Below are 21,070 nucleotides of genomic sequence, written 5' to 3' on the forward strand. Positions count from 1 at the left end.
CTCTGAGGTCAGCAAGGCCACAAGTCGCACACGACATGAGCCATGATGCATTATCAGGCACTCAGTTTTTTTTTTTTTTTTTTTATTATAAAGACATGCATCTGGCTCGTCAGTAGTTGCGAATGCATGCGGAAGAGACAGGAAGGAGCACGATGAAATATTCAAGGGTGAGCGCGCTGCTTACTAAGGCGAAGCTGTGAAACTGGGTTAATAACATCCAAACATGCTGTCAAGAAAAAAAAAAACTCCAGCACTGAAAGCAAAAAGGCTCCTCAAGTGGTTGACAAACAACAGCTGTTATTGTGAGAGATGCATGTCATTTATTATGCGTCCTCATTTCTGTTGTAAAGTCCCGATGGAGGTCGGTTTATCATCGGAGGTAAAGTTTAATTTGATATCAAGAAGAGCTTCAAGGGTGCACTCAACTCAAAGCTATGAATGGAACTAAGTGCTTTCATCTGGCGTCGTCGTTCTGAGTCAATCATTGCTTTTTCCGCTTTTAGTGAGACGACGGCACCATGTCAAATGAAAATGAGCGTTAAACACATATAGTGGAATCTGGAAATGCCAAGTAACATTCCTAATGACGCACAATGTGAGCATGAAAGTTTAAAAGTCTATTTCTTGGTAATATTTTGCATCAAACGGCTTTGGTGACTCAAATCATTTTCAAGGTCACAGCACTGACTCATGTTTTCAAGTCAATGCTGAGTATCCTTGTCTAACCTCCCGCCCCCGCCCCTCGCCCTCCTTATGGTGATCACATCAACAAACACAGCTCACTAAATCAATCACAAATCTATTTCCCTTCCTGTGGCCCCCGCTTCTCCTTCAGCAGCTCATTTTGGGAGGAGTGGCACTCGTTTCCTATGCTGAAGCCACCCTCTCTTTGCTTTTAATTAGTGGCCGAAAGAACGCAAACAAGCCATTAAGGGGCAACTTAAGTTCAGGCAAGTTGACACAGCTACAACACCAAATCATCCAGCGTGTGTCCCTGGAAACACAATGTGGCTAGCGGGCCTGGCGCAGAATTGATCAAGCATCTGTGAAGCGGGGCATTATTGACCTTATGTTGATGCATAATTAATGTTTTCAACACTCTTCTGTGTGTGTATGGGTCACTGGCTGATGACTGGCTGGTTATTGGTCACCAATTCCTGCGTGAATTATTCAGGAAGTCGTCTACGTCAGAGGGTTTGCCGATTTACCACGGCAGCTGCAATAAGTGCAATGTGTAAGCTGTCATGGCATTAACACCTTATTAACACTGAAAAAGTGTCAATCAAATGAGATCACTACATGGGGGGGGCGGCTTTTATGAAGATAACAAAGCTCACTTTTGAAAATATGCTAAATAAAAAATACGCTAAATAAGTATGGTTAGATAGAAATCTGGCATGGTCTTGCCTGTTGAAAGATTTGTAGCCTTTGAGGGGTTTTACCTCTGAACTAAGAACTTTTAGAGGACCATTGTGTGTTTGGGTTTTGAGAAGCATTGTGAATTTTGAGAATTTAAGGAGAAATACTTTCAAAACATTTAGGACAGTGTCTCATGCTGAGTTCCTAGTATCCGGAATGCAACGTATAGCTGGAGCGCGGGAACCATTTTCTAAATTTGGTTTCAGAATAATTCATCTGTCATCAGGCGTAATTGAAGACTACCTATTGTTTATTTGCTACTTGAAATTCCTTCCGCGGCAACTTAAAGGTGAAAGCAAATCTCCTCATTGATCAGAGTGCAGCTGCATCTCAACTCAAGAAGCATCTGAGCTATTGTTGATAATGAAGCTGCACGACTTCCCTAATTGGCGTGAAAGGGAAGAGACGAGCGAAGGGAAGAGGATGTCGCTAAAAGCGGAGGGAGCCAAGCAGGACGGAAAAGATTGGAGAGAACGAATAGAAAGTGTTCCCACCGGATGGCAAAATTATTCTCAGTCCGTTGATGTGACGTTCTATTAGATACACTGTATTTTATTTCGACCACGATCCAAAGACTTTTGTCCTTATAACGTTGAGTTTAAAATGCTATTTGGCCCTACAATAATGAATGTAATATTGTCTGCAATTACAGATTCTTGTCTTGTCATTACCAAGAAAAGGGTAGCTAATAGCTGTACGTATGTGTGTGCGTGTTTTAAATGTCACCACCAATTACATGTGACCTTACAACCCTGGCAATAATCCTATTTTGTGACACCTGAAAATGGCAAACACATCAAATTACGGTTTTAATTCTTGCTAATGATACTGACTTTTTCTTTTCCGTGGCGCTGTACAGGTTTCATCTACAGAGGTCGAGACAAGCTGTGCGAAGCTTCAATGATGCTGATGCCTGTGATGGAAACAAAAGCGTGTGGTGAATTAAAAGTCGGCGTCTTTTTCCGTGCGGCTTCCCCGCTCGGTTGATTCCACCGGCTACGTGTAGACCTGAGTCAGCGATGGATGTGGCCGACGACCTGAACCTCTCCTTTCTGCTGGAGCACGAGCGAGATAGCATCCTGAGGGTGCTGCAAAAGGACGAGAAGCTGAGGAAGCGAGAGGAGAAGAGGATACGGTGAGAATCTCATTTGAGCTGTCTGTGATTCAAGAACTAAATAGAAGTTCATCCTGGCCAAAATAAGACAACGCTAAAGGTGGAGTACTTATGATATGTCCAAGAACCTTTGGGATGAGGCTGCTCACATTTGTTTGGCAGATATGCCTCACCAAAATTTCACAGTGCTTTAAACTGAAGTCAAAGATGGACAGCACATAAACGTACTTCACCCTAAGGTGATGTAAGCATGGCATTAAAATCAGCATTCATTGTCTTCATTTCCCTCCGCTACTGTTTCGTCAACAGGAAGTTGAAGAACGAGCTACTGGAGATCAAACGCAAAGGCTCCCGGCAATCACGTGAGTCGGCGGAGCGTCAGTGCGCCCGCTGCTTCAAAACGTTTGGCCTAATCTTCGACCGCGGTGAGCTATGCGACGAGTGCCAGCAACGCGTGTGCTACGCGTGCCGAGTTTCAACTCCAAAGCAAAGCCAGTGGAGGTGTAACGTGTGTGCTAAGATCTCGTAAGTGTCCACTAGACTTACGTAAACTTAGATCACAGCTCTTAGGTGATGCTCCTTCGTACCTGAGCCTTTTGTTTCCATTGTGTGCGTAGGGAGTTGAAGGTGGTGACGGGCGAGTGGTTCCTGGAGGAGCGATCAAAGCGCTTTGAGCACAAACTGTTGAGCAGTGACGTGGTTAAGCAAACAATCCTGAGCAGCTCGGCGGGTGAATTTCATCAGCACACATATGCTTCTTGTCTCACCTTTTCTTGATCAAGTGTTTTATCCCAAGCCGCAGAGGATAGAAAGTCCCAGGAGAACGTGGCACTCCGTCCTGAGACGGGAAGGGCTGATGCACCAAAATCCAGCAAGAGTTCCAAACATCTTATTGAAGGAATGAGGAAGAGAGGGTAACCCCGAAGAGATTTGTTATCTAATCGATTGCATAACTGACAATCCCATTTTAACGGAATAATGATACGCCATTTTGTATGTGCTACCTGCAAACACAAATCTCGGTCTGTACGTGTTTGTGTGTTGATGACAGGAGGACGAGGATGGACAAAGTGGGCAGCAGACCCTTGAGGTCAGAAAACGGCATCGGCGGCCTCAAAATCAAATCTGCTTCAGACGGAGACGCTCACAGCGTGCGAAGTGTTAACTCCGCTCCAAGTTATCTTTCAAGCAGGTCAATGTTAGCTTAGCTCATTCCGAAGAGCATTGATCATGATCGCAATATTATGGCTATTCTTCCTCACCAAGTTTTGAAAATAAAAGTGACCTTTTACTACTTCCTCTGTACTCGTGTCTCTTAGCAAAGATACACCTGCAGTACTCAACGATCGACGATCCAAAACTCTTGACAAATACTCCCCCGCCAGCAGCAACCGGAGGGTCAGGGTTAGCCAACGCATCACACGCACACAACCACGGCACTATACTGATTCGTTTCATTTCAAGGCTTCCTTGTTTGCATGTAGCCTGACGGAGCAGAAAGTGTTTCCAGCTTCCACTCCAGCGGCAGTGCGCCCGAGAAGAAAGCCGCGGAAAATCATGGCACTCCGACCATTTCCGTGTCCCAGGCTTCGGTATCATCGGGTCGGTACTGTCGACACAGTCTAATGAGGTCCCATTTATCCTGAAGGCTTATTCTGGTCTTCTCCTGTCAATTAGATCACAGTCGCTCCGAGATGGACCTTTCCACCGCAGGTTCAGAAATCAGTGACGACACCATGAGCCTCAGAAGCCGCTCTGTGCCAGGTCTCAACGGGACGGTAAGTAGCATCACTACAATTGGATGGATGGAATGAGAAGGTAGGGGTCATCAACCATATTTGTCAGTGAGCCAGAATTTTACCCTGGGATCATAAAAAAAAATTAGATGAAAATCTAATTTTGGCACAACATTATGATTTGATGTTTATTCTTTATATACATATATATTTTCATTTAATTACAAAACTGAAGGCAATTTTAGCCTTTATAGTCGAAGTTGTTGCTATTTTCAGTTGCTTAAATGCGATCACGAAATATGTATATATTTTCGAAATTATGGAATCAAATCGTGCGCCAGATTGAATGGTTCGGCGGTCCGAATTTGGCCCGCGGGCCGCCAGTTGAGGATTCTAGTCTAAGGGGCTCACAGTACTTCCCAAACTGACCAAGAAATGATCACACGGTGGTCTGACTTGTCACATTGACTTTATGGAAGCTGGCTGAATGCGCGAACACACACACACACACATACACAACTGCCTAGGGGCAATCTCCGTCTGCCTTCACATTCAATGATGGTCTACAGGAGTTCTCCGACCAGGACGCAGAGGAAGACATCGACGCCCTGATGTCAGCCCACAGTCAGACAGCAGGACGCCACCTCAGCAATGCCGTGTCTACGGTAACAACGTAACCTCTTTGAACTAGCACAACGCGCATATGGTAGGGAAAGCGTGTATTTATGCAGCCTCATGCTGCAGTGCAAACATGCCCGCTGGGTGTGTGCAACACCTGTTGTGTGTGTTGACTATGTAAATAGGCAGGGAGCTTTAAGGCGTCACAAACATTATTCGGCTGCTGCACGCACACTATACCTGATTCAACATTGGTGTTTTATGATATGATCACATTTATTATGTCATATCAGAGATATATATATATATACACACCTTGAGGGTATGCTTGAAGGATGTGGTAATCCACACAATGAACACACGCGACCCAATATTATGAGGCAGATGTTATACAATTACTATATTAAAAGAAATAATTTGTATATTTTTTTTAGAATAAAACTTTTGTTTTTGCACAGTAGCGTAGTAGGCCCAAGTGTTCATTAAAGCATTTAACATTAAACTGGACTGTATCCTGCACTCCACACACACACAAAAAAAAAAACATCGTTCTAGTTGGTAATAGAGAAGATATTTTAAGAATATAGCAGTGTGTAACTACTTTTATAGACAATGTAATTTGATGGACAGAATTGAGCAAACACGATGAAGGAAATGGCCTTCAATTTGATTATGTGCGCTCGTGCTGGTTTCATGGCCAATACCGGACAAACCATAATCTCTGTAGCTTGGCTCTGATAATCGCCATGGTAACCGAGTGTCATCTTGTTCCTGGATGTGCTGCTGGCGATCTCTGCAGCCCAGTCTCTAGGGCCTGACGGGCTGGTGCTGGTGGTGGGGATTGTGTGTGCTTAATTTCCATCTCTTCTACTAACACGTCAAAAAGGCTCAGTTCTATTCTTTCTGTCTTTTCTTCTCTTCTTAACTCGCTGCTAGTCTTCCACCCCTGCCTCAGAGAGGAGGTGGGCCTTCCTCAATGTCCCCGACTCAGATGCTGAGACAGTAAGACACCAGCTCCACTTTTTCCAATCAGTAGTGCGATGTGAAGCATACATACTGCTGAACACTATTTGACCACTAATGGTAGAGCAACACAAGTAGACAGACAATATATCTTTTTTGCTGTCAAATTTAAAATGTGTTCAATTTAACTGCATGACAGGATTGAAAAGAGGTTGTTCTAAAGTTTACAAAATGGATTCCCTCCTGGCAAACTTTTCTTAGCAACAAGGACATGAGTAAAGTGACCGCACCTTCTCTACTTTTCTCACCCTTCTGCTTTTTTCTCATTCTCTTTGGCTATCATGGACCTGTGCCTCTCTTGTCTGCACCCACCAGAGTAGCATCAGCAGTATGATGAGCATGTACAGCGAGACGGGTGACTATGGCAACGCCCGCGTCAGTGGCGAGATCCTGTTGAACATCAGCTACAACTACAAGACGGGCGCTCTCAATGTTCTGGTCAAAGAGTGCCACAACCTGGCTACAGGGGACGAGAGGAGGCAACGCACTGATGCGTGAGACACACACACATGCGCACACACTAGTACTGTATGCAAATAGATTAACTTGAGGTTTCAACCAGACAATTAAACACTTTTAGAAAGTCACAATCTTATTAGATATTTTGGTACACACAGAAAGCAATCGTTAGCGTGCGTGTTTCCCGACAGTTATGTGAAGACGTACCTGCTGCCGGACATGTCCCGCCAAAGCAAGAGGAAGACAGGCATCAAAGCCAACACCATCAATCCCGTTTTTAACGAGAACCTGAGGGTTTGTGCATTTATTTCAGCAACATATACTGTTTTTGGTTCAGTTCAAACTCACTTGTGTCTTCTTTATTGGTGTAGTATGTGATCAGCCACTCGCAGCTGGAAACACGTACCTTGCAAGTGTCGGTGTGGCACCACGACCGATTTGGACACAACAGCTTCCTGGGAGAAGTAGAGCTGACTTTTGACTCCTGGGAGTTCGATTCCCAAATAGATGAGTGGTTCAGTCTGCAGCCCAAGGTAGCCACTCCACTCCTAAAGACTTTTTCCCGTCACGTGCCAAACGAACAAGTGCCGACGTGTTTTTACAGCTGGAGAGCGGCATCGATGCTACCATGCAGTACAAGGGAGAACTGACTGTGGTGCTGAAGTACATTCCTGCAGAGAAAAATCTCATGTTGCCTCTGGACCAAGTACAAGGTATATTCACAACTACAATTTTGCCTTCAAGTTTCATTTGTTATGCTGCCATGCTCTTAACTCAACACACGCCATTGAGTAATGTCTTATTTAATTCTAATGTAAAGTATTAATCTGTTTCCACATTATCAGAATTTATACAGGTCATTAATATGCATTTCAAGTCAATAAATGGATTTTTATAAAAATTAAAGTACTAAATAGCATGTCCTGTAGCATTAATTCAATTAAAACACCATTGGTAGATTGCCAATTAGGAGTTCTAACTGTATCTGACTGTGGTCATCCTTTAGTTAAGAAAGGCTTCCTGAAAGGAAAGAAGAAGAGCACCTTCACGCCACCCAAAGGGGGCATGGTTGAGCTGCTCGTCAAGGGAGCCAAAAATTTAACTGCTGTCAAGTCTGGAGGAACGTCTGATCCTTTTGTCAAAGGGTGAGATAATAATCACGCTTGTTACCATTAAGGTTGACGTCATCAGTCAATGTGTTGAATATTGCTGCGTGTAGTTACCTGCTCCCGGACAGCCAAAAGTCCACCAAGCACAAGACAGCGGTGGAGCGTCGGACGGTGAACCCGCATTGGAATCACACTTTCACATACTGCGGTTTGCAGCCAGGAGACCTCAACAACGTGTGTCTGGAGCTCACCGTGTGGGACAAGGAGGCCCTGGCCAGCAATATCTTCCTGGGCGGAGTCAGGCTGGGGGCCGGGACAGGTGTGTGCAGTACTGAATCGGAATGGAGCAGGGTGACCAAGTGTAGCTTGGACCAGGGTTTATTGGAGAAAACAAACTAACAGACTCAGTAAACTGACGTAACTCACTAACAAAGCCAACAACAGGACTGACCGACAAAGAACAAAAAGACAGGGTGACATTAACAATGATCCGACAGGGAGTGACACACAGACAGGACTTAAATACAGGACAGGTAACAGGAGGCAGGTGACTGAGATTACAACGATTGTGAGGTAACACAGGAGGGGAGGGGCGAGTACACAGACCCGGACAGAAACCATGGCAACCTACATATAAAAGAACCAGGGACGAGTCGTGACAGTGCTGCAATAGGGCACAGTTGAATGATAGGCAAAATATAGCCATGGTGCGACTTAAGTCACAGTTAAAAAAAAAAAAAAAAAAAAAAATCGGTGTATTTTTATATTACATCTGCCTTATTGGCTCTTTTGTTTGTTCTACAAAGAAAATGTGACCCTTGAGGAAAAAAAGTCTGCCGAGCCCTGGTCTAATGAATTCCAAGGTTGAAATGCTAACAATAATAAAAAAGGATTATTTTATTAATTTGCATTTTTATTATATATTATATGATGTTTGTTTACCCATCAGTACAGTAGATTATCGGGAATGTAAAATGCCAGGATTGGATGGATTGACAAACAGAAATGAAAGCGGCGAATCATTTTTGATCGTGGGGAGTGGAGAATGGTTCTATCTTGAATCAAAAAGCAACAAAGTAAAATAAAATACTGTTACAAAAGCGGGAAAATCTTTGTTAGCCTCTATAAAGGCGAAAAAATCGAATTGACTGGATTCATACATTTGATCAATGTTCTGCTGTGTTGTGTTCATCACATCGCCCCAACTCCATAACACGATAAAGACTTTTTTTCCCTCTCTCTCATCGTCCCCTCAAGGCACAAGTTACGGGAACGAAGTGGACTGGATGGACTCATTTGGGGAGGAACAGCGGCTGTGGCAGCGCATGATTGAAAATCCCGAAGTCCCCCAGGAGTGTACGCTCATGCTGAGGTCCAGCATGCGCAAATGCACCACATACACCGCATGAGCCCGAATGGATTACAAACACAAGACGTGTTTCCACCAAGTAGTACAGTACAGCTTGGATCAATAAAACCCCATCTGGCTTGTAATCGGACCATGTTGCACAACTCGGTTATGTCTCAGACTCCAACTTGAGAGTCTCTCACGCAGAGATGTTGCGAAATTTTTGCACAGAACCTGCCGAAGGCGGGAACTGCCGTATCTGTGGGAAAAAAAGTCATGCAAAAACAAAATGATCAGCCAATAGAAGAGAAAAAAAAATTGCTTGGCAAGCTTGGGTTGTCTGGAAAGGAGGGCTGGATTTGTCAGCATTGTGGAGGCTCATTTTATATACTTGGCAATTTTTTTTTAAATCCATTCAAATTTAGCAGGATTCTTAAATCAATTCTCTGTAGTGTCAAAAGACAATTTATTCCTCTTTGCAGGAATTTTTTTTTTAGCTATCCTCGAAAACCTCAAGTGTTGTAGCATGTTGGGAAAAAAACAAAGTCACAATGACAAATTATATTTATATTTTTGGTGTTTCTTATTGTAAATTAAAACCTCGTTATAAAACCTTGTTAGAATATTACAATTTTAAAGAGAATGAATGCTTGCTAGCAAAGACCGAAAAAAGTATTTTGCCGATATTTACTCTTAGTTTGAGTTTGTTTTTTCTAGTGTAGATGTGTTACAATGTGTGCATCAGAGCTCACTAACCGGAAGGAACCTGAGACTTACCCAACTTTGCTTTTTTATACAGGATCCAGCAAAAGTGGGATTATTGTCACAATTATGTACGATTGCGCACAACACCAGGCGATCAGATCACATCGCCACAACATCAGCACAATAGCAGCAGAGTTTTACTACAATTTTTTTTCTCCAAAATTGCATGCACTTTCACACAGGGACTTGCAGGAAGAAGTCCACAATCCTGGGAAACCTTATTTGAAACAAAAACAAAGTGTCCACTATTTTGGTACGCATCACTTGTAAGAAAGAGTGCAAACACTACAAATACATAACCTTTCTAATTGTACTGCTTGGTGGAAATGGGCCAAAAGAACGACGTTACAAGAAACGAGCACATCTCTTTCCAGTGTCACTCTTTCTCCCCAGTGCGGAACAACCGGTCATGCCTTACGCTCGGATCTAACCCACTGCGCTTTTTAAAAAAAACTTCCAAACAAGAAACACGATGCGGTGTTGGATCTGGTTTTAAGCACATCCAGATGGGATTTGTGCGTTTGAATCATTTTTAGCATGTAGATGGCTATCAGTCTTTTTTTAAATACAAGACATGAGTCAAAGCACTGATAAATGTTGGTGATGAACACCCTTGTCATCAAGCTATTTTTGCTGTGAAGCACATCTTTGCAAGTACAATGAGTAAAAGTGTTTAGTTAATGACATTCTCTCTCGCTAAGATAGTATTCCGTTTCTGAAAAGCTCTTCAACAGTAAAGTAGCGACAATAAATGCAAATACAGCGGTGCCTTGATTTACGAGTGGCCCAGTTTTTCAAATTACGAGTCATTGATTTTTTTTTTCCCTTTATACAAGCTAGCCTGAGAAAAACAAACTGGAATGCTTTTACGCAATTTTTTTTGCACATGCTTAAATGTATTTAACTAGTGTAATCATTTTTGAACATTTCAGAACCAGCCCAAATACTAACTCCCCTAAAAGGCAAATCCAACACATGAATATATACTACAGTATGTGTATACGGTAATCATCCTTGATAAACCCATTTTATTTCTTTGCATTCTCTTTTCATTTATTTTATGTTATTTTTATTCAATACAGGTGTGTTTTTCGTTTGACACAATAAAATTGTGTATTATTTCTTAGTGGAATGGTTCAATAGAAATTGACTAAGGGTAAAACTGATTTGATACATGGCTCGTAAGTCAAGGTACAATCGTGAAATGTTTGGTACCAAAGTTGTAGACGAATCCAACTTTCGGTTGGTGCGTCAGCTTCCTCGTCATCTTAGCATGTTAAAGTTAGCATTTAGCTCAAAGCACCACCGTGCCTGTAACACACAAGCTCCCCTAGTGCAGTGTACATAGCATGACTTGTCTCGACCATTCAATTGAATAAATTGTAATTGATTGATAAAATATTCATTCGATGCCTGCTTTGAAAAAAATATTTATCAGGCCAAATTAATTAAGCACCTGACTTCCATTTTTGATGTAAATGTAGATAACACTGTATCAGTGTGCTGCATGCTCGTAGAGGGAAATATGAACAAAAGAGCATACAGGAAATTGAGCACTGATTCATCATTGCTTGACTCTGATCGTAGGGGCTCACCACAAAACCATGTCACCAAAGGAATGCTGTATAAGCCTTTTCCTATGATACTAATGAATGCCAGTGTGTGTGTGCGTGCGTGTGTGTGTGTGCGTGTATACCATTCCTGCACTACTACTACTAATGTGCAACATGATTTTAGATGACAAGCTTGTGCAAAACCCGCCTGCCGACTTTCGACGTACAGTATGTGTTATCGTGTCTCATGTTTCCGACGTGCCCGACCAATTTCATCAAAATATTTTGAAAATAAAACGATTACCTTTTCACGGATAGATTGTTTGACTGCGTGTTATTTGACTACATTAAATCTTGAACATTTTCATATCATAATCTAAATCATGTATAGGGCACAAAGTATGTCATCAACCAATCCTTGAATGTTTTGAAATATTCAATTCTCAGCCTTGAGGTGGCATATTGAATTGTGTCATAGTTTCTATTGGAAAATGAATTAAAATCAAATAGTTTAAAAGACGTTTTGTTGGATTTTGAGGTTGCAATGTATTTTCTCCAGGGAGTGTACAAAACACACACAAAGTATAATTTAAAGAGTGCGAGAATCCATTATTATTAAAGAAGTGGGACATAAATAATATAGTTTTCCACTCCATACAGTGAAAATACTTGATTCTACAAAACTTACTTCTGTTTTGAAAAATAATACATAGCAGTAGGCAAGACACATGAATCAATATGATTGTTGTGGTGTAAGACTTGAATGAGTGACATGGCAGCGAACTGTTGTTTCAAATATACACACACCTTCAGGAGCATGCGTTGCGACAAAAGGGAAGCCACTGGATCAAAAACGTCTTCGAGTCCCGTTGTGGGGCGATGTGAATGCCGACGATTATGATTGACAAGTTTGTCCGGCGGCCTGCTGCAACAGCATCTCGTCCTTGCGCAGGGGGAAGGTGTCAACAGTGGTAAACAGCTCGGCCGCCGTGATTGGGAACGGGTAGCGTTGCTTGTCCGTGCCCTCCTTGTCCACTAGAACCATCTGGAAAGACCTTTGTGGGATCTGGAGCAGTAACCTAGGCAACATGGAGGAGACAGTGTGTTTACAGCACATAATAAAATAAATAGCTCTTTGTGTGTGGGTGTGTGAATGTATACCTGAGTTGCAAGGCTAGCATGGGGGGGAGGAGCCTGTGTCGAATACGGCCAATTTGGGCCGGGTAGTTCCCGACCAGCTCGATGACGGTGATGTGACGGAGGTCCAGTCCACACTGGGCATGCTGTTGTCCCCGCAAAAATACAAGTTTCAAAGTTTGACACGTAATACACAGAATATCTTTCAGCGAGTTTGTTCTACAATATTCTGCCAGTCACTTTAAATTGTTGTCACAAATAAATGAATATATTATAATTGTAGTAAATAAATTATACGCGTCTTTAAGTCACCTGCAGATTGGTCATCTGGAAGCGGTAATTATGATTGGCAGCCGTCGGGGCGGAGATAACGAGGAGCCGTCGCTTCTCGTAGAACTGTTCGAGCAGCGCCCCGGCCCGCCGCACCCCCACATTAATGTTCATGGCTGTGACGGGCAAAAAAATAAAAAAAACATGGATGAACGAAAGCAATGTCTAGTGAATGGAATGAAATTTAATGACACATTTAGGGGGCTCTGGTCCCACTCCCATCAGGCTCACAGGAAGTGAAATTACCACGCCAAAGGCAAAGGCATATAAATGAGCGGCGGCATGAATAATAGATGGGGAAATACTTGAATACATCACGTCGGTTATATTTTGCCCTTTGTTTGTCATTCTGTGTGCGCGTGGGCCAAGAAGGCAGGACATTGGGGCCTAATTTCGCTTAATCCCAAAAGAAGATCCACAGCAAAGCACTCAAAAGTTCTCCTGGAATCATTACACCAATTATATGCCTATCTGTAATAATACATAATAACTGACCACAGTGAAGACACAGTGGGAAAGACCAAAGGAAGCGTAAATATAATTTATATCGGTATGAAATGTTTTTAATATACTGCAGCTAGGTGTACATAGGATGGATGGTTGGATGGATGGATGGATGGATGGATGGATGGATGGATGGATGGATGGATGGATGGATGGATGGATGGATGGATGGATGGATGGATGGATGGATGGATGGATGGATGGATGGATGGATGGATGGATGGATGGATGGATGGATGGATGGATGGATGGATGGATGGATGGATGGATGGATGGATGGATGGATGGATGGATGGATGGATGGATGGATGGATGGATGGATGGATGGATGGATGGTGTGTTACGTACGCGCACAGTTGGTGTCACTTCCGGACCAGGTGAGTCCATACTGGCAGACTCGGGCGGCACTGCCCTGCAGATCGGCACCGCCAGTGCAGGTAAATTCGCAGGTCGCACCGTAGTTGTCGCCGTCGCTGTTGCATTTCATGTAGCCATTGTCGGGCGGGAACAGTGGACTGCAGCGTCGCACTAGAGAAGAAAACTTTGGTCATGGACAACATGGTAATGTTTTACACAGCAGTGGTTCTCATACCACGAGAATGAATGAATGTCAATAATATCAGAGTTCTGTTCGGTTTGAAAAATCCCACCTCGTACTCTGACAGTGAAGCGACAGGATCCTTTATTCCCCGCACGATCCAATACTGTGTAGGACATCTTGTGAAGACCTTCGGGGAAATCCGATCTGGGAGCTTTCCCTTTCAGGATCACGCTACAAAAGACCATATCCGAAGTTGCGTGAGTTACTGTGATGATCTCATCTGTCTCCACCATGTGAATACCAAACAGGAGGAGGGAGGAAGAAGAAGGCGAGATGGGAGCACGTACTCTGTAAGGATGCCGTCGGCAGTGTCCACACCTTCGGGCATATCCCAGGTCACCCTAGCTGTCAGTTTACCTGGCTCTGCCCACTTGTCCTTCACATGAGGACACTTGATCTTTGGAGGATCCTCGTCTGGTTCAAATGTAAATAACAAGAAAGAAAACAATAAATGATGAGTTATCATTTCCCAATGAACCCAACTACGAGTGCAAAAAGATTTTTTTTTTGGAAAGAAAGGAACATCCTTACAGGGAGACTCAATCTTTCGTCACGTATAACGTTCGAAGGTTAAAAGTGCGTGGGCGACTGCGGGAACATTAACAATGTGCGACTGCAGGAACATTAACAATGTCTCGTCTATTCAGTCACGTAAAGAAACGCATCATTGAAGGCCTTGCCATTCAAACATATCCTGTACATTCCTGCCTGACTTTATACCGGCAACATCCATACATCACATTTTTTTAAGTATTTTCTGGTATCTACTCAAACACACCGACACAAGTGGGGACTGTGGCACTCCAGGCTTTGTTGTACTGGCACGTTGCCGTCTTGGGGCCCTTCAACGTGAATCCTGGCGAGCAGAAGAACTCGCAGCGAGAGTTGTAGTAAGAGCCATCTGAACATTTAAAGCTGCCATGCATTGGCATGTTCATCTTGGGACAGCGGACCTCTACCAAAGACAGAGAGAGAACAGTCATTTCAAAATTGAATTGACGGCATCAGTCACAACGAGACACGCCGATGGAGGAAAATGACGAGGTTAATTCTCCTGTAATTATTTCATCAAGGTCAGCTCACATTTACGGTTCTTAGTTTTAGTCGTGTCCACAATAATGAATCTTCTCAACCGACGAGGCGGTGCTTCCCACTAGAAATCCTCATCCTCACCTCGACATGCATAGTTGGAGGACCAGTGTTTGGTAGCCATGCACACCACTTCGGTGCTCTGGGACTCGTATCCTTGCTTGCAGCGGATTTTACAACGCGATCCCATGGCGTTCTTGGAGTGGTGTCCCCTTGGCGTGCGGCAGCTCACATCGCCGTGCTTCACCTTAATGGGCGCGCACCACGCTGAACCTAAAAAGTACGTTAAGACAGCCTGTTGGTGTTTTGGTGGTCATTACTGAATCCGAGCTGATCATGAGGGATACATTCCAGGGCCCAAACACTGGCAGAGCTGAAATATGCAAGGCCAGAAATTGACTTTGGGCTATTTTCTGATTTTTCTGGGAATTTTTTGAAACATTTCCACCCGACCCTTACAGGGATCTTTATCAACATTTTTTTGTGGACTTTTTGGGGTATGCACAAGTCAAGTCAAATTTATTTTGATAGCCCCAAAATCTGTGTTGGTTAAAATAGCTTCCCCCAAACCACACAGACACATTTGAACATATCAAAACACCTTTTTGTGAATGTATTTCAGCACAAGAAAATCAGGAATTGTGAGTAGTATTAACAAGTGGCACTTACCTGATGATTTTTGAAGACAGTTGTAGTTTATTAATTTGATGGGATACCCAACCACATACAGCAGGAGGTGTTAGTTTGATTTACAGCCGAATGAGTACAATTTCACCCAAAAATGTCTTTGGTAAAAATAAACCTTAGCACAACAGAGTCTGTTTTTATTGTTTATTGCAAAAAAAATGTTTCATCACTTGGGAAGAGAGACTTTCTGTGGAATTAATTATTTTTTTGCATTTTCTTATTCTAAATGAAGAAGTGTACCTTTTTTGTGCAAAGGGCTACCAGAGCAATTTGCATGTTGGGTCGAGGAGGATTTTTTTTTTTTTTTTTACTTAGTTACAACCACAGCCGTGCTTACTATTTTCAGTGTGCATGACAAAACTCTTCAAGGTTTGAGGGGCTCGCAAGATAGATTAGATTACAATGCAATTGCTTTTGATTTCCGAGTTGCAGTCGCCCAAGTTACCATGTCAACCATCGTCATGTCACAGAGAAGTTAACCCACGGCGAGTCCACCATAGTAAAAAAAATCAACATCTCCTTGCCAACTTGGATTACATGTCCGCTACGCTTGCATGAATAAATTCTTGCCTTTAGTGGTTTCTCGTCTGCAGTTTATTTGCAGCTGGCTCGGGATAAACACAAACATGCACAGCGAATTCCCAGAATGAGAAGAAGGAGTCATTGCAGGGAAAATGAATGAGGAGATATTCCTTTTGACCTTCTTTGGCCATCTGACTGAGCTTTCTTGATGCAATTGTGCATAGCAACAAAGTATAGAGTGGCATCACCTTTAAACGCATGAGTATACCAGTCCTCATCGTCGCCGTAGGCGTGCTGTCCTGACCCTGGGGAGGCAAGCAAAAGATGAAAAAAAAAAAAAAGCAGCTAATAAGCAGGAAAAGATGTGAGGCAATGCTTTTAATACACACTCCCGGGCTTTTTGTGCACCGGGATCAAGTTTAAAAGATTGCTTTTACATCGGAAACACACTCAGTGCGAGCGTGGGGAGCATGTGTGTCTGTGGATCTTTTGAGTTGGAATCATGCAGAAGGGGCTGAACTTCAAATGATCCAGTTTGTTCCAATAACTTTGTACAAGAGACCCACTTAACTTTGGTCAGTGAGAATGAGTGGGGACTTTTGCATCTCAGTGATTTGCTGTGTATGAAAAAACTTTGTGCTGTTTATTTGAGTGATTTCCACAGTGTGTGATAATCGACCTGCCACTACTCCGTGTACGTTTTTTTTCTGACATGAGTGGTAGCAGAGCCCTTGACCCCTAGTTGTCAGGGAAACGGCATAATCAGTGTAGCCTGAAATCTGCATTATAAGCAAATATGATGTGAGCAGGCTACAAAAAAGAAAAACAAGCTTGTTTATGGTAATGGAAATCTCAGATGGGTAGACAATTTCTCATGGCAATGCGGTACTTTGCATTTACATCTAAAATTGGAATTTGAAAGTGGAACACTCCTGAGGCCCTACAATTTAGAATCATCCCTCAAAATCTGTCTTGTAAGTCCAAGATTCAAAGCACCATCTTGTATATCGTCAAATAAATGTGGTGTAAATCACAGGTGTCAAACTCAAGGCACGGGGACCGGATCCAGCCCGCCACAACATTTTACGTGGCCCACAAAAGCAAATTCATGTGTGTCAACTCAATGATTCTTGTTAAAATATCAAAACTCTAAATTGTCCTTTCTTTTAATAACAGTGAGATATTGCGACATTTTTGTTGTACTCTTACGTTCAAAATAAATTTGAAAATTGCTGAACTTTTTTGTTGTATGTATGTGATACAATCCACCCATTCATTTCTATTTAAGCCATGAATGGCTCCACGAGGGAAACCATAACTACGATGTGGCCCACAACAAAAATGAGTTTGACACCCCTGGTATCTAAACGAGTACATAAAAAGTACATAAAGAGCGTTTGGAAACGGCTCAGTGCAAAACTGCTCCCCATCAAGCATACTTACCACAGGCATTGATTCCTCCTTGGCCAGTTTAAACAGCAGTCAGTTAATGTAAAACAGAAACGTCTAAGGCAGACGGGTTTTCAAAATGTGCCACGGTTGGGACCCACTTTGAAAATCATCAGTATGAAGAAAGAGTCAGGTTGGATTTATACGTTTCCAATTTCCTGTTTTTCTTTCTCCATGATGCATATGAGAAGCAATGTGAATAGTGATGAGTAAGCACAGAGGAAGCTGGGAAGATCGAATAAAAACTATCGCTAACATGTAAGTGGTTAAAATAAAAGTCAGTGGGAGTGAGGAGTTAAACTTGTTCCACCTTGGCCTCAGCACATTGGTGAATGTGAGCTCTGTTCACGAGTAAAGGGGTCCAGTTCTCCTCCAGGCTTCGCATGTCAGTCTTCTGGTCAGTGACGTTGGCTTTCGAGACACATTTCTCACTGTGGGTTTTTTTATCCTGACACTTATCTAACCAATATAGGGTGACACACACACACACACACACGCAAAGCCGCGACCAAATCCACCGCTGAGGTTTTCACTCGACACATGACACATCATCATTGGGGAAGAGCGAAAGACTCATGCTGAGTTTCGCTGGCTCAGAGGAAAACTTATGATTGCGCTTGTCGCAGAGGAGAAAAGAATCGGTGATATATGGAAAATGGATTGCAGAAAATACATACTCTGAAAATGAGACGTTTGAGTTTTCTTTTGAGGCCTTGGGGATTGATAGAGGAAATAGTTTTTGCAGAGGAACAAATCGTGCCAACAAACTACCGATACGCACGAACCTCCATTGTCGGATAACATTTCTGGAAGAATATCTCAAAGTTCACACAATACATTGAGTTCAAACTATTATAATGCATGACAGACTCGAGAAAACAAGTGCTAGAATTACAATCGTTTGAATTATCGAGAAAACTCAGTGGCACGCAACTGAATTATACTCACATTGAAGTCAAATATTGTTCAGTGATATATGTTATAACTTGCTGGCTGTCTCTACAGCATGCCCAATTGTTCCATATCATTTATTATTCTGATTTTTGTTTTGCTACAAATGACCGCTTTCCTCACTGCATCTTTTATAAAGGAGTTTGTTTTGCATTCCCTGTTTTAACAAATGCTTCTCCATTATATTCTGCACCTCAGCACCGATAATGTCTAAAGTTAGACCTCAGCGGTTATTCACTGAATTTCTTTAAAAACAACTTCATGCTACAGTTTGTTTGTGTGAAGCAGAATACGCACTGCTTCCAAATCCCTAATTGCAGTTATGACTATTTTAATCCTGCAGAAGAATAGCCTTTGTTTCAATCGCCTGATCAGAGGCCGTATGAGGAGACTCACAACAGCGTGAAGCTCTATTTATCTTCCTCTGCAGAGGACATGCGCCAAGTTCAACAAAACTGCTTAAACCACAGCTTGAACTCATCACTCAGCCACAATTTTTATTGTGCAAGCGTGCAGTGCGTGAAGGCCACACAAAGTGGAGGCTAATAAAATAAGACATTTTTGGGGTTATAAGTAAGTACAGTGCTACCTTGTTTTACGAGAGGCCTGACATTTTTCTAGATTTTTTTTTTTGCTCTTGAGTCGTGAGCAACAAGAGTTACAAGAGCTAGGTGGTGTCAGCAGTTTTGCCAGAGTGTGACCAATAAATCCATTAAATGCATTGCCGTTCAAAACTTTGGACAATGGAAACGCGATGATATGATGAAGTGGTACAGTACAAATAAGTGGAATGGGACGGAGCAGCTCTTTTACCTATTACGGCTGCAGCTATCAAATATTTTCTGGGATCTACCCATTGTCCCATCATTTGATATAAATTGATTTGACATTGATAAACAATCAAATGAGGTTCAATTGGTGTCCACTTTGGGTCTCCATCTTTACTTTGAGCAGGTGGAGTCAATGGGAGTTTCAACTCCTAGTTGTGAGCTCACATTAGCGCCTGGCTGTTAACTGGCTAGGCTAACTGTTTGACAGTGCATGCATATTTTTGAGTACTTGTGTGTTCAATTGTGACTGCAGCAGCTTGTGTATGAATGAGCTGACTATGTGTTTATTTTGTTACCATTTGTTCAATCAAGCAATTGAAAGAGCATCGGCGGCTGTGTCGATATTTGACCAGTCATGGGGGCATTAAGTTTTGAGTGATGATGTTAAACTTTGGATATTCTATGCGCTCTTTCCTCCAGGCTTTTATTGTTTCACAGAGTAGTGAGTCAACTAAAACGACATAAGTCATTGTGAAAGAAATTATAGCTTCGAAGCTTTGAGGCAGATTTTAATTATTCAATTGTTTCAGCCCTAGCGCCCGTAATAGTATTGCCACAATAACAATGCTAGGGGTGCTAATATGGGCCATTTTGGTCCCCATTCAAAACTTTGGATAAATTAAAAACACGGTCTTTTTTTGTACCCACTAATAACTCGACCTGGATGCAGGGCTCCCAAAAAGTGATATGGTATGGATCATCAGCCAATTAGACAATTTGTTGGTGCTTTTCAGGACATTTTTTAGAGTTACGCTACATTCAACATGCATTGTGAACCCCCAACATCAGTGATACAAGAATTAACTGAGAAAACACAACACACACACACACAAACGCAAACACACACACACAAATATACAATCACATGCAACTACACACAAAAACATAAATATGCATGCACACACACACAAACAAATACACACACACTCACAGAGTGAGCACAGCAAAGTCTTACTGACATTTTCATTACGAATGTGCAATGTAGCCGCTCGTGTTCATGTTTCAGCATGTGAGATTGCCATACTGCATGCGTAACTTTGAAGTCAGTCCAGCCGCACGGCTCCAAAAGCCAGTCTGGCCTCATTATAAACTTTATAATTTGTGTGTGCTGTGTGTGGGTGTACATGCGCGTGCATGTATAGACATGCATGAATGAAGTGGTCATTAATGCTGGCCTCACAGGCGGACTTTATCTAAACGGGAAAAGCGCCAACGCCGAGCTGTATGCACACTGCACTCCCCCCCGTTCCACACCCCCTCCACGTACACACAAGTAAAAAAAAAAAAAAAGTGGCTTAACCCACAAATCCAGGGCACAACATCTCACAGCCTTTGACTTGAGAGAATCCAACCTACAAACACAACCCATCCCGTCTCTAGAGACGAGACAACAGCAGGACAAAAAAAGTAGGGCAAGGATTTAGAGGGAGGAAAACGTGAGCTCTGGTAGGGTTCTTACCTTCATATGGGGAGCAGACGCAGATGTGGACACAGAGCAGAAGCAGAGACCACATGACCATGCTGAGAAAGGAGACGAGGGGATAAGAAAAGACGCTCAACTTGTGCAGATCTCCTGCAGGAAGACGTCCAGCGCATTCCTCGTTTTCTCTAAAAAAAAAAAAAAGGCCCGCCTCTTTGCTCCACAAACAAGGGAACACAGTGTGGCTCACCCCGAGAGAGCCTTAAACTAACATGGACTCTTCATCACCTTTTAAAGTAGACTAGGCCAACCATTTTCCTACCAGGAGCCATTTCACTTTTTATCAAATCCTCCGAGGGGATTTCGATTTTATTTAATGATGTGACAACGTATTTATTATTATATA

General features: G+C 42.6%; 2 protein-coding genes and 1 long non-coding RNA gene across 6 annotated transcripts; 1 reads left to right on the plus strand and 2 right to left on the minus strand.

The window, feature by feature from the left end:
* Positions 1–1,945: 1,945 nt before the first annotated feature.
* On the minus strand, positions 1,946–6,915 carry LOC125973777 (uncharacterized). Its single transcript, XR_007483298.2, has 6 exons — positions 6,776–6,915; positions 6,577–6,657; positions 3,301–3,421; positions 3,121–3,214; positions 2,428–2,525; positions 1,946–2,332 (listed from the first exon to the last, which is right to left on the minus strand). It is a non-coding gene; the product is annotated as an uncharacterized lncRNA (long non-coding RNA).
* Positions 2,415–11,459, plus strand: sytl5 (synaptotagmin-like 5). Of its 4 annotated transcripts, none has more exons than XM_049728237.2 (17): positions 2,415–2,554; positions 2,843–3,058; positions 3,151–3,263; positions 3,330–3,447; positions 3,585–3,725; positions 3,853–3,937; positions 4,018–4,135; positions 4,211–4,311; positions 4,839–4,934; positions 5,824–5,889; positions 6,226–6,404; positions 6,561–6,663; positions 6,741–6,902; positions 6,974–7,082; positions 7,376–7,514; positions 7,589–7,797; positions 8,736–11,459. In XM_049728237.2, the coding sequence occupies exons 1-17, from the start codon at positions 2,439–2,441 to the stop codon at positions 8,885–8,887; spliced, it is 2,223 nt and encodes a 740-aa protein (XP_049584194.1). In that variant the 5' UTR covers positions 2,415–2,438; the 3' UTR covers positions 8,888–11,459. The 4 variants fall into 4 exon arrangements, with proteins under 4 accessions (XP_049584194.1, XP_049584196.1, XP_049584195.1 ...); XM_049728239.2 differs by having other exon boundaries at positions 3,853–3,931; XM_049728238.2 differs by having other exon boundaries at positions 3,336–3,447.
* A 273-nt stretch (positions 11,460–11,732) lies between these two features.
* srpx (sushi-repeat containing protein X-linked) lies at positions 11,733–20,965 on the minus strand. Its single transcript, XM_049728244.1, has 10 exons — positions 20,704–20,965; positions 16,263–16,319; positions 14,890–15,078; positions 14,495–14,671; positions 14,004–14,130; positions 13,766–13,887; positions 13,464–13,643; positions 12,594–12,727; positions 12,306–12,427; positions 11,733–12,223 (listed from the first exon to the last, which is right to left on the minus strand). Exons 1-10 carry the CDS (start codon positions 20,762–20,764, stop codon positions 12,040–12,042), a joined length of 1,353 nt encoding a protein of 450 aa, XP_049584201.1. The 5' UTR covers positions 20,765–20,965; the 3' UTR covers positions 11,733–12,039.
* Between the last annotated feature and the right edge of the window lie 105 nt (positions 20,966–21,070).

This window comes from Syngnathus scovelli, chromosome 8, assembly GCF_024217435.2.
Source record: "Syngnathus scovelli strain Florida chromosome 8, RoL_Ssco_1.2, whole genome shotgun sequence".
Classification (NCBI taxonomy): domain Eukaryota; kingdom Metazoa; phylum Chordata; class Actinopteri; order Syngnathiformes; family Syngnathidae; genus Syngnathus; species Syngnathus scovelli.

Bases quoted from the DNA above. Each gene is read 5' to 3' on its own strand.
- sytl5 (XM_049728237.2), top strand. From the start codon at position 2,439: ATGGATGTGGCCGACGACCTGAACCTCTCCTTTCTGCTGGAGCACGAG. The intron at 4,136-4,210 runs GTCGGTACTGTC...CCTGTCAATTAG, and splicing joins CCAGGCTTCGGTATCATCGG to ATCACAGTCGCTCCGAGATG. The intron at 7,798-8,735 runs GTGTGTGCAGTA...CGTCCCCTCAAG, and splicing joins CAGGCTGGGGGCCGGGACAG to GCACAAGTTACGGGAACGAA.
- srpx (XM_049728244.1), bottom strand. From the start codon at position 20,764: ATGGTCATGTGGTCTCTGCTTCTGCTCTGTGTCCACATCTGCGTCTGC. The intron at 15,079-16,262 runs GTGATGCCACTC...CGTACTTTTTAG, and splicing joins GTATACTCATGCGTTTAAAG to GTTCAGCGTGGTGCGCGCCC. The intron at 14,672-14,889 runs GTGAGGATGAGG...TGTCTTTGGTAG, and splicing joins CTCCAACTATGCATGTCGAG to AGGTCCGCTGTCCCAAGATG.